Source organism: Gastrolobium bilobum, unplaced genomic scaffold (assembly GCF_033153095.1).
Source record: "Gastrolobium bilobum isolate Gb01-03AN ecotype WA unplaced genomic scaffold, APGP_CSIRO_Gbil_v1 utg113508, whole genome shotgun sequence".
In the NCBI taxonomy this organism is placed as follows: Eukaryota; Viridiplantae; Streptophyta; class Magnoliopsida; order Fabales; family Fabaceae; genus Gastrolobium; species Gastrolobium bilobum.
In genome coordinates, this window is record NW_026899367.1 from 19474 (window position 1) to 32568 (window position 13095).

Genomic DNA, 13095 nt, shown 5'->3' on the forward strand with positions numbered 1-13095 from the left:
GGCATGGCTCAAGGAGTATGTGAGCTACTGTGGGTCAACAGCATATTAAAAGACTTGGGAATTTGTTATGACAAACCAATGAATCTTTATTGCGATAACAAGGCTACCATTGAAATAGCAAATAATCCTGTGCAACATTACCGAACCAAACATGTGGAGATCGATCGACATTTTATCAAGGAGAAGCTAGATCAGAAAATTATACAGTTCTCATTTGTTAAATCTGAAGATCAATTAGCTGATATACTTACTAAAGCTGTTTCTGGAAGAGTTTTTCAAGGTGCAATTGACAAGTTGAACATGATTGACATATATGCTCCAACTTGAGGGGGAGTGTTGAGTTGTATATTTTTTATAATTGGAAATATTTAATTTCTGATTTGATTGACCAATTTATGTAGTAATTAAAGGGAATCCGTTACATGGAGTGATTGTAGGAATTATGTGGAGAGATTTTAGGAGTTTTAATTTCCTGATTATTTGTAATTTTCTTCCTTGATTTATGGCTGATTTGTAGCCTGATTTATGTCTGATTTGTAACTCTAGGACTTTTTATATAATAACCTCTATTGAGGTAGAAGAAATACAAATGAATTACTATTCTATAGAGTTCTTTGATTTCTAACAATTACACATACTAGAAAATTAATGCATATTCATCGTCCGAAACTTACAACTCAACATTCTGTTTTTTCTGAAATATTCGTATTCTATATCCTTTTTTGCATTTATAAGGGTCAATGTTACTGAAAAGCAGAGACCAACTTCTTGCTGGCCATGTATGTACATAAGCCATTACTAACTCACAGCTTTGTCCATAAACTTCATCTAATGGTTCAATACCGAAGTTATGGTGGCTTGATTTTCCTCATTTTATAAATAATAAAGTGGCGACTCTTATGTAAATGGTGGCTTGACTATCATTTGCATGGACGTTTGCTTAGTTTATAAGGTAGTATGATTGTTGGTACAATGACCACAATGCCACACTTTTTGCAAAAAATTACTTGAATGTCACACTTTGCAAAAAAAAATTTAAAATGCCACGTCACCTAACTCGCTACAACACCTAGCGAGTTAGGTATTGACACGTAGCAGAAAGTGCATGACCTTGTAAAGATTACGTGGCATCAAACATGCTATGTAGCACAACATGTTTAGTCAGCTTCTGACACATGGCAAGCGTGCTATGTAGCATAGCATGTTTAGTCATCTTTTCTTACACGTGACAAACGTGTTATGCAGCATAGCATGTTACATGTATGTCATGAAATTAATTAACGCTCCTAAAAAAAATTAATTAATGGTTATAAAATAATTTAAATTAATTACTTTAGTTTAATTTAAATTCAGTCTTTATTAATTTAAATTATTTTATAACTATTAATTAATTATTTTAGGAGTATTAATTAATTTCATTTGAATTAGTTTAAGTTAAGTCAATTTTTTTTGAACCATTAAGTAATGTAATTTAATTTATGAGTGTTAATGAATTAAATGTAATTTATGTTTGTTAATTATTTTAATTTAATTTTATATTAATTTAAATTATTTTATGACACACGTATCATGCTGTGCTATATAGCACGTTTGCCACGTGTCAGAATTGTCACGTGTATGAAGCTGACTAAACATGCTATGCTGCATAGCATGTTTGATGCCACCTAATCGCGGCTTACGTGGCCAGCCATGCATCTTCAGCCACGTGTCAACACCTAACTTGCCAGGTGTTGTACCGAGTTAAGTGACGTGGCATTTTGAGAAAAAAAATGCAAAGCGTGGCATTCAGGTAATTTTTTGCAAAAAGTGTGGCACTTTGGTCGTTGGCCCATGATTGTTTTAAGGGTTTGATGTTTCTAATGTTATTGGAGATAAAATTATTTCTGATAAGTGTGTGAGCCTATGTGAAAAGAAAAAAGAAAAAATATGAATCTCGTATACTTTTATATGTGTATAGAAAATAATTTTATCTCCTAAATATGAAAGACATATTAAACCGTTATTTTAATGCATGAACTTCAGGAGAACTACTTCGCCGTCTAGTATATTGAGTCTAAAAAAAGTGGACTTTTATCACAAAGATAATGGGCCCAAGCCCTCGAATTACACATACCCTTGAGTACTTATATTGTAGTACTTATATCCATCTAATAAAAATAAACATTTGTGTTGACATGGTTTTTACGGAAAAAGAAAAATATATATTTATATATTTTCGAGAATACATAATAATAATTTTATTTTGAATGAAAGTTATATCCATTACTCCATGCGACTATAGTACCAAAAATATTCTAATGCATGACTTAAACTCATATGACTGATAAGTTTTTTTACACCATATATTAAAAAGAATTTAAATATGAAGCGAAAGAAACTGCAAGAAAATTTGCTAGCATGTTAAAAATAAGGGCCCTAAGGCCTGGCAATGAATGGCTCTCCAATGATACAAAATCATATAGGTGCTAGTATTATTAAATGCACGTGTGTTCCCTTAGCTAATAAGTAATAAGGATAAGCATGCCACTGCCAGCATCCATGAAATAATATACTATAAAAAAAAAAAAAAGCAAAAGAAATTGCAAGGAACATTGGTCTGTTAATGTTCAAGTTTGGTTGGCCAATGTAAAGACGATAATTATCACCCACCATCGATTGGTCATAAAGTAATACTTTTTAGCCATGCATTTGACGCATGACGTCAAAAAGTTAAAAAAGGAAAGCTGCACTGCCCAACATTCTAATAATCTAATGACTATATTATATGTATCTTAAACTCTAAGATATCAATTCCATAACACTATGCTGGCTCGGAATCCCACTTATCAAATGAACAAAGCGAAGGGTTATTGTTAAGTTCATTGTGTTATTTTACTTTTTAAAACTTTTTTACTATATAAATTAGTTTCTTAAATTAATTTGCTAATAATTTCACTTCTTGTTCTATTATCAATTAATATAGACAAAAAATTTAGATACTAAAACAACGTAACTAACAATATTTTCTTTTTAGCAAATTATATATTCACTTTACTATGAAGACAGAAGACAAGTCAATGAATATAAAGCTCTCAGAAAAGTGGTATGTTTCTATCTCTACAAGTTCATTTTGGGCTTTAACTCTTTCCCTTTGCAATTTTGCAAAGCTCGAGTTGCATTATGTTGTTGTGTTGTGCCACATGCTATGCTAGAGAACACACCCTTCCATGGTAAACAACAAACCTATAGGAGTTGAAGCATGTGCTGCTGCATGCTCTGGTATTGTTGTCTTTTTCTCTTTCTCTCTCTCTCTCTCTCTCTCTCTGCTTTGGTCTTTGTGCCACTCTTCTTCTTTGAATGCTTCTCATCCTCTCGGGTTTCGAGGGTCTCTGTGTGTGTTTTGTAAAGCATGAACAAAGTGGGGTTCTCTTGAATGCCTTTTTAAAATGAGAAGATTCACCTTTCTTTTTTGACATTTTGCATAACCCAAATGCCTGTGGAATGGAAGGGGTGAGTAGCAACTAGATTTGTGTATTCATTGCAGAGTAGAGCAGTGGTCTGTTTCAGACAGCTTCTATGTCAGAATACTTGTTTCTCTCTCTCTCTCTCTCTCTCTCTCTCTCTCTCTCTCTCTCTCTTATTTTTCTAATCTCAAGATTTTCTCCATAGTTTAAGAATCTTTGTCTCAGACTTGTGAGACCCATTTGAATTTCTCTTGGAATCTCTAAATTTTTATTTGCAGATTTTTTTATTTTTTTTTTCATGGCAGTAGTTTATGTTGTGCTTTTCTTATTTTTTCTGTGGTCCCTGGTGAGTGTAATGAACATACTGTTTTCCAGATTCTGGGTTAGTTATAGAGGTTTTATCAAATCATGCAAGAAATACATTGGAAAAATCAATGAAGCAGGGAGTTAAGTAAGTTAGTTCATGTAAATAGCGTTTTGGCTATGAGAACTGTGAAATGTTTTAAATTGGGGATTTTGTACTTTGTGTCTTCCTTGTGGTTTATATATTTGTTTGTTGTTGTAGGTGAGAATCCTTGGTTGTTGAAATATCAGATGTTGTAAAGATTATTGAATTACCAGAATCTATTGATGAAGCAAACCAACTGAGTTCTTGGCAATACAAAGATCATTCCATAGTTAACTTGAAAATATTTACAATATCCTTTTAAGAGAGCATTTTGGACACCTTTGTGACATTTGAGCTTCTTAATCCAAGAGTTATTGTAACCAGACCCTGATGCAATGAAAAGTGTAAAACTAGCTATGCTTCTCTTCTTGTAAAATATAAATGCAGTTAATGAATAGAAATGGTCAAAGTTGCTGCTTTATAAATTTCCCAGGCTGTCCTTTGATCTTTCTGGAAAATTAGTCTAAAAACACTGTTGATTGGGTTCTCTTTGACATCTCTTACCTTCAGCTGTAGATAGTGTTATCAACTGATCATCAATCTTGCAAAATGGGCTGTGTTTTTTCAAGTATTGATGAGGATGAGAAATTTGGCATCTGCAAAGAGAGGAAGAAGGTAATGAAACGGTTGGTTGGTGTTAGAGGGGAGTTTTCTGATTCCCTATTAGCTTATTTGAAAGCATTGAGGAACACTGGTGCTACCCTTAGGCAATTCACTGAGTCTGATACATTAGAATCTGAAATTGCCTCTAGTGGCTTGACTGAGCCATCTTCTCCACTGTCTCATCTGCTACCACCACCACGGCCTTCTTTTCTTACTGACAAGACTATATTGCAAGTCTCCCAGGAGGAAACTCTAGAGAATGATGACAACAATGTTCCTACACTGCAAATTGATCCAAGTATGAGCTCATCGCAGCTAGTTCGACACACTGGTAAAAAAGAAATAGTAGAACCAGTTGAGGTGGATGATTGGCAAGAAGCCAAACCAGACTTTGATAAAGACACAGAAGAGGAAGCTGTTACAAAATCACGTAGTGGGAAGCAACAGTACATAGAACCAGTTGATGATAATTCCTGTGCAATGAGTTTGCATAGAAAAGAAACTACAGCTATGCTTATGGTGGTTGGTAGAAGTGGGAAAACATTGGAGGGTATAGGTAAAGAGTTAGATGATTATTTCCTGAAAGCATCGGCATGTATAAAGGAAATTGCTGTTATTATTGATATCAGTGGAGGAGATACTCTTCTGCGACAGAATTCTGGGCATCACAATAGTAAGGCTTCTTACTGTTTGCTCTTTAGGATTATGGAAGTTCCATAATGATCTATTAGGTGTTGCGATGGCTTGCACTTACCTTTTGCTTCCTGTCTTTTCGGTACTGGAACTTACATTGTTTCATTTGATGTTCATTATGCATGTCTTTAATACTCATAAAACTGAGCTTAGTTATTTCTTTTTAAAAAATGATTACATGTATGATTTCACAGCTTTTGTTATAACTTCTGAATTCATTAGGTATTAGAATTATTGAAGAGTTTTGTTGCATTTTTCAGAGGTCACAGACAGTCTTGCAATGGTAGATAAATCTAAACAATTAAGTTGTGAAGCCTTCATTTTAAGCTATCTTTTATGAAATGTAATTTGTAATAGCCTTTCTTGTTTTTTAATAATTTTATTCAAATGACATTGTAATATATTGTCTTATTTAGAGTTTGCATGAGCTAACTTGCACAATAAATAAATTTTAGCACATGACTTGGCATTTATTTTTTGAAAGGAATCTCATCTGGTACTATTTAAAATTGTTCAGGACACGATAAATTGGTCTTGATTTGGTCATCATTTTTTTCACTTGCCCATTTAAATTGTTTACTATGATTTTTACATCTAGTTTTCTATATTTGTAAAAATTACAGGATACAATTGTAATTAGAACAGTGGATTTGATCCATTTATAATTGTATGAAAAATGAAAAATAGAATTCGTGTTACCTGTTGTTTGAAAATGTTACACTTTTCTCTTTCTCGCCTGTGTCGATTACTGTTTCAGTAAGGTTACATGATTTCTTGTCATTTGCACATGAATTAAGTTTAAACAATGATGTAACTACTACCTCACATTGCGGACTGCAATATAGTGATTAGGAAGCGCTTAGACTACTAGGACAATGGATAAGCGCTTAATCATATAAAACATGATAACTTATAGGGAAAATAATGATTGTAGAAGACAGTCATGAAGACTAAATGTTATACATTTTGCTTAATCTATTCTTAATTTTTCTGAATTTTATCCACCTATCAAACTTAATCCACATGTTAATTTTCTGTGATGCACCATGTCTGGTGGCAGAATTATAGTTGATGTTTATTTTTTGAGATCATTCATTTCCTCTGTGGTATGGGCAGTGAAAATTTTCTTATTGTGGTTATGTTATTTGTAGGGAAGAGAGGCAATTCTTCAAAGGTCTTCAGTGTATTGTCACGTAGTTGGTATTCTAAGTCACACCAGTTCACCAAAGAAGATGCTGAGCTTTCTAGTCCTAGTGAACCATGCAAGCCCGGAGCTCATTGTGCCACACTCAAAAAATTATATGCCGCAGAGAAGAAACTTTTCAAGGCATTAAAGGTAAGCCAAATTGTAAGAACAATGAGCAGTCCAGGGTGCTGGTTTTTTATATCTCTGTCTAGTGCAGATGCGAAAGTTAGTCCAATTACCAGGAGTATAGGAAGACCAAAGAAACCACATGGAGGGATAAAATAATTAAAAAGACCTTTCTTAAATTGTTTTTGGGTAGAGCCCAATGGCTGCATCACTAGTCTTATAGTTGTGCAATAGAATTTTCCTTTGAGCTTGATAAGCACTTTACGATCATTATATTAAAACTGATTTCAAAATTGTCTTTAACATTATATTTATTTCGTTCATTTGAAGGAAAAATCTTTGTTTATGGATTCTAAGTCCTTTGACATGAATGCCCTTCTTTTCTCATTGTTCAAATATCATATAATGTAGGAGGAGGGAATTGCCAAATTGGAGTTTGAGAGGAAGTCCTTATTATTGCAAAAACAAGAGGAAGAGAACCTTGACTTGGTCAAGATCGACAAAACTCGAACAAGTGTTGAGAAGTTGGATTCTGAACTAATAAGCCTGCGGCAGACCATCAGTGAAACAACAACATCAATTCTGGAACTTATAGATGAGGAGCTTTTACCCCAACTGGTTGCATTAACTGCAGGGTATGTTTCTCAGAATTGGGTGCATTAGACTTAGTCCAACTTAATGACGTGATAGTATCAAATTTAGTTTGGCTATATTGTTTTATCTTCTTAAAGATATTTGAAGAAATATATCAAGAAATAGGGTGACTGTACGTAGCTCACGAGGACTCTACCTTGCATCTCCATGCAAGTAGCTGAGTCGTGCTAGTCTTACCCGAGATCACCAATGCCCATTATCGGTATCTCTATACTAGGAACATATTTCTGGCAATGGACGTGTGGTGTCATTGAGCCCTCATGATCGTGATCCCTATCACAAATCCTCAATGTGACACTCGTTCGTTCCATTCCAAGGGCTTTATCTAGTTACTCATATTCAATATTTGAGACATGCAATATGAAACAAGATAAATAATGCTTTTATTCATAAAATATAGTCATAACTAATAAAGAATTACATGGGTCCATCTGACTCATTGTCTCTAGGACACTATGTACTAACAGAAGGGTCTTCTGAAAATATCAAGTAATTTAGGAGGCAGATGGGGAACACAATTGAACAGTGTAATAATTATATCTGAATCTTCTCCTGGGTTTTGCTTTAAACTTTCGTTTGTTTTGCAGGTTGGCGCAAATGTGGAGTACAATGCAAGAGTGCCATCAGACCCAAGCACTCATCTCCCAGCAGTTGAGTAACCTCAGTGATAATCTTAACACAATACTAAATTCTGACTATCGTCAGCAGGCTACAAGTCAGTTCGAGACCGAGGCCTCTTATTGGTATAATAGCTTTTGCAAACTCGTAAAATCTCAACAGGAGTACGTAATGACCCTCTGTAAGTGGATCCAGCTTACCAACCACCTCAGGGATGGCCATGAATGTAGCAATCACTCCTTTATTCAATCCATTTGTGAACAGTGGAAGCTTGGCCTAAAGGAATTACCTGACGAGGTACTTATGCCTAAAATTTGATGTCCCTCTTTTTTTTCCCTTGTGTTTTGTTCATTTTTCTGAAGGGAGAAGTAGAAATTCTTTTAGGGGAGTTGTTTTGCTATTCTATTTACGTCTTCTTTCAACTCTGGGAAATTTCAGTGTTATTTTCCAAAATTCAAACTATTATAATTGCTTTGTTTTTCTTGAATTACTGCTGCCTCCTTATTGTTTTGTTATTATTGTTTCCACCTACAGTACTTGGCCCTTGGCTCTGCACTTCCAAGAAAATACAGTTAAGGCATAGCTCAAAGTTTTTAGTTTTGTCTCAGTCAGTAGAACAGAAACAAAACTAAGTTAGCCTAAGCACTTCTTGGCTTCAGGCTAGTAAACTTGTGGGCAGATTCAAGAATTTGCTAATTCTGTCTGTTTATGCGAGTTCAACCGAGTTTGTCAAGGTCTGAGTTTTGATGTGAGTTAACATGATTAGGTGACCTATGACTATAAGTTAACTCAGAATTTGACAAGCATTCTTGGCTTCACTAGTATGGAGTAGTATAGGGTATATCGAATTTGGTTTGTCTGAATTGTTAAGAGATATAAACCATTCTTGTGCTTTCTCTAAATAACTTAAGCTTTTAGGTTAAGTTGGTTCTTGGCATGGTTTCAAAGCCTTTTTGACCAAGTGGTTATGAGTCCAATCAATGTTATCGCTGTTGGCTTTTCCGTCCTCACTTCGAGTCACCTGCATTATACTATCATTTGTTATCACGACCAGCTCACCATTACAATCACTATTTACCCTAGCGTTGTCACCATTATCCAGTCACCATTATTTACACAAGTACATCTTCACTACTCCATTGCTATTGCTGCAAGTGGCAGAACCAAGATGATTTACTTGAGGGTGCAAATGGTTTTCATATTTAATATTTTTTTATAATCATTTTACTGTAGATCTAACTAAAAGTTTAGAACAATTTTCCAGCTATGCCTATGGGGGTATAGCTGCCGCCCTCATTAACCTATTTCTTCCCTTGATTCCTGCCACCTTCACTTTGTTACCATCATCATCACCTGAACTACCATAATGACATTATTCCCATTGCAACTAGCCTACCACTACTGATATAGATATATTCTGAGCCAGCACTATTTGACATCAACTCCATGGTCGTTGACACCATCACTTCCACAAACTATTGCCATCCTCATTACATTAAGACTTGTTACTGCTCTATACCCGTCACTATGATAATTTTTCTCTATGTACACCTCTTTCATAAACTCTTGGGTTTATCTAAAATAAAGGCATTTCTTATATGCCAAAGATAGCCAGAAGTGTAGTATGTGTTAAGAATAATCAGGTCTGATCTTGTTATTTGAAATGAAGGGATAAATTTCTGATATTGGTCATACAATGGACTTATATATTTCCTTCTCATCTAGCACCTCAAATTGAACTCTCGGACCATACATAAATTCATAAATAGTAGTTCCTTATTTGAAGTAGTGTCTTCATGGATTGTGTTCCTAGATAAATGATCTTAGTTTCATGGATTTAGGGGTATATTGTCCGTATTCTATGCAAACTATTTTACACACTAGAAGTTTCATGGATTAAAATATACTAAAAATTTTTTTACCATTAACTCTATGGATGGAAAGCAATAAGAAAATATTCCATGTAATGAACCAGTTCCCAGAACTGAAGGCAGATTTGATTCCTTAGCATATGTTACTGAAGTGGATCTCCAAGAACTTTTAGAATTTAGATGCTTTACTTGATTAGTTTATTTTGATTGTTTCTCTACTGTCTTATCTCTCGTTTAGTGTTGTAGTTCTTTATACATTATAATGTACTTATGGATATAAATCTAATGCTTTTTAACAATGGTTTAGTCAAGGCCAGAGAAATAAACTGCAATACATTTCCAGTTTTCAAGTGGCAAAGAATCTGAAAAAAAAAAAAAAATCAACAGTAAAAGACAGTTTGTAATCCAGGAGTAATTTTTGCGGTAAAAGATTCTCTCATGTCTCTTTTTAATATGATTATGTTATGTATCTCATCCATTTTTTGACAGATCAATGACCAACAATTAAAATTGCCATTTATTTATGAATTTTGTCATTAAAATTATGATCATTGATGTATTAATAAATGACTGAGATTTAACACATAAGATGGTGATGTTATAAAGAGGCATGAGAGGATCCATTCAAATTTTTGCTTGTCATAGATTGCACAACTGAATAGGATTTATGCTACTTCTGTGGGGCAAAACAACCTTAAGCATAGAGCCAGTGGTGCAGTGTGGTAGGATGTTTCTTGCAGCCCATCCTTGGGAGGTTTCACAGTATTTTAGAACTATACAAGTTTATATCAGTATAGGTGTGGATGTAGAGGCAGAGTGGTTATATTAAAAGAGATAAAGTAAGGAATTAGGATGTTATTTCGGTGACATATAAAGAAATTTGATGTTCCTACTTTCTCTGTCTGTCTCTGTCTCTTCTCTTTTTTTCCCCATAGCTATCTATCTCTAGTTTGCTAAATGATTCAGAATTTCATCTTCCAGCGCCTTTAGTTTCTTGTCTTCATCATTAGCAGCCTTTTTGCTGTCATAAATAATTATTGCAGGTGCAAATATTCCGAAAGTTTAGGTTGTTGAGTGAAAGCATATGAATGGTCTTATATCTAACATGCCCCCTCATCCAAAAGTCTTTTGGGCTCAAAGCATGGAAAATGCACAAAAGTTTTAACAAAAATATTTTTAGTACTCTCAGTATTGAAAACTTGGTATATCACTTGTCAAAGATGGAAAAAAATGACCCACCTACTTATATTTATTCTAGCTAACCTTCTATGGTTAATGTCATCTGAGTCCCACTTTTTTCTACCTTTTAGTAATGGAGTCTTGAAAATATTATCGTCATGAATTAAGTATATGAAAATCTTAAGCTGTTTGTGAAAAACCTAAATGATCATCTGTAATAGTTTTTTTGTCCAAAAACTTCGACTTCAAAACATTAATTGCTTCCTTATATTAAGGCTGTGTTCAAATGTTGTCTGGAAAGCTTAAATGATTTATTTGGAATAAAACATTACTTACTGCTGAAAGACACTTCCTTTTTTCCTCTATATTTCAAATGTCTAATGTATTTTATTAGTGAATTTTCTTGTGAAAGAGTAATACTTATAATTTTCTGCCACTCTGGTGTGGTTACAGGAGGCCTCTGATGCAATAAAAAACCTTTTGTCATCCATCCATTCCATAATCAACCAACAGGCTGATGAAGATAACATGCGGAAAAAGTTGGAAAAATTTGAAAGGAGGTTGCAAAAATGCTTGAACTCCCTGGCTGAAATGGAGAAAAAAATTGAATGGAGCTTTGAAAATGATGGAGATATAGCTGTTAATATGAGCCCCAACCATCCATTATATCTTAAAAAAACCAAAACAGAAGCCTTAAAGAAGCAAGTTGAAAGTGTGAGAGCAAATTATTTGAATTCTATCCAGTGTAGAAAAGTCATGACTCTAAATAATCTCAAAACTAGACTTCCACATCTCTTTCAGTCACTGATGGCATTTTCAAGTGCTTCAGTCCAGGCAATTGAGGTTATCCATACCCAATCAACCCAGTAGAATGCACTGATATTGCATCACAAAACTTTGTTTTCTTTTATGTGAGTAATCAGCTTGGGCTTCATGCTTATGAGCACAAAAAATATACTTTGGTTATGTAAATTTGTTGTTCTTGAGGGTCTGTATACTGAAACAAAAATTGTGGTGAGCCATTCTTTATGGCATTTTTGTATCCCTTCAACTCTACATACTACCATATACTGAATTTTTTAACGGATGACTTTGAAGGCTATTATTAATATTGTTGAAGTAGGTAAAAATAAAATAAAAAAATACTCAAAATAAGTAGAGGGTATATAGTAGTGTTATTAAACTGGAACAGTTATTGACTTGTTGGTATTAGATTATTGGATCACTGGTTAACCGGTGATATTGGATTTATAAAAAAGAATATATAATAAATGAATGAAGTTATACTTATACTTTTTTTCCTTGTAATTTTTTTTGTTATTGTTGTATCAAAATCAAATTATAAACTATCAAGTAAGAACGGCCAACAATAATAAAGTGATTGTAAGGGAAAATAGATTATAATTATAACTTATCTCATAATAAATATAGAAATAAAAGTATTTTAACTAGATTGGAGCCTAGTGGTAAATGGAATCTATATAGCATGTTGCTATTCTTAAAAATTTTACACATAACATACAAAAATTGGTAACAGGTCTAGTGTGGTTGCAATAACATTGAAATATACTAAGATGTGTTGAATATAATGATTGTGTAGAAAGCAAATGAGGGGAAGGACGGTTTTAAAAGTATAAGTAACGATCTTATATATATTACTAACAATTAAATTTGCAAATCAAGCATTTTATATTTAGGGTTAAATACTTTAATTTTTCTAATATATCAACTTTAAAGTTTTGCATCATCCCGCAAATTTGTGAAATGTACATTTTTTCCTATGAAGTTCTAATGAGATTTCAAAATAGTATAAGGGGAAGGATATTGTAAAATCAATTAGTGTTATTATTAATGTTATTACCAATTAATTTCACCGTTAAATCGATTATGTTGATCTAACAGTTATATTTATTTTCATTTTTGTATGGTTGCCGTTAAATCGATTATGTTGATCCAACGGTTATATTTATTTTCATTTTTGTATGGTTATGATTTTCCATATTTAATGCTTTTAACCATACAAAAATAGAAATAAATATAACCGTTCCATCAAAATAATCGATTTAACGGTGAAATTGATTGGTAGTAACATTGATGATAACACTAATTCTAATTGGTTGTTACAATATTCTTTCCAATACTATAATTGTTAGTAATGTAGTGAAAAATGACAACGCAGATTTCATTGTCACATCCGTTGGGCTTGATTCAAATTTTAAATTTAAATATTGTTACTGATATGTTTTTGCATATTCAAATCTAGTAATTAACATT

The 13095-nt window shown here is 33.3% G+C and overlaps 1 protein-coding gene across 1 annotated transcript; it reads left to right on the forward strand.

The window, feature by feature from the left end:
* Positions 1-3197: 3197 nt before the first annotated feature.
* LOC133289987 (protein ALTERED PHOSPHATE STARVATION RESPONSE 1) lies at positions 3198-11836 on the forward strand. The gene is made up of 6 exons (XM_061488031.1): positions 3198-3258; positions 4402-5167; positions 6339-6523; positions 6911-7134; positions 7741-8068; positions 11275-11836. Exons 2-6 carry the CDS (start codon positions 4441-4443, stop codon positions 11689-11691), a joined length of 1881 nt encoding a protein of 626 aa, XP_061344015.1. The 5' UTR covers positions 3198-3258; positions 4402-4440; the 3' UTR covers positions 11692-11836.
* Positions 11837-13095: the final 1259 nt, after the last annotated feature.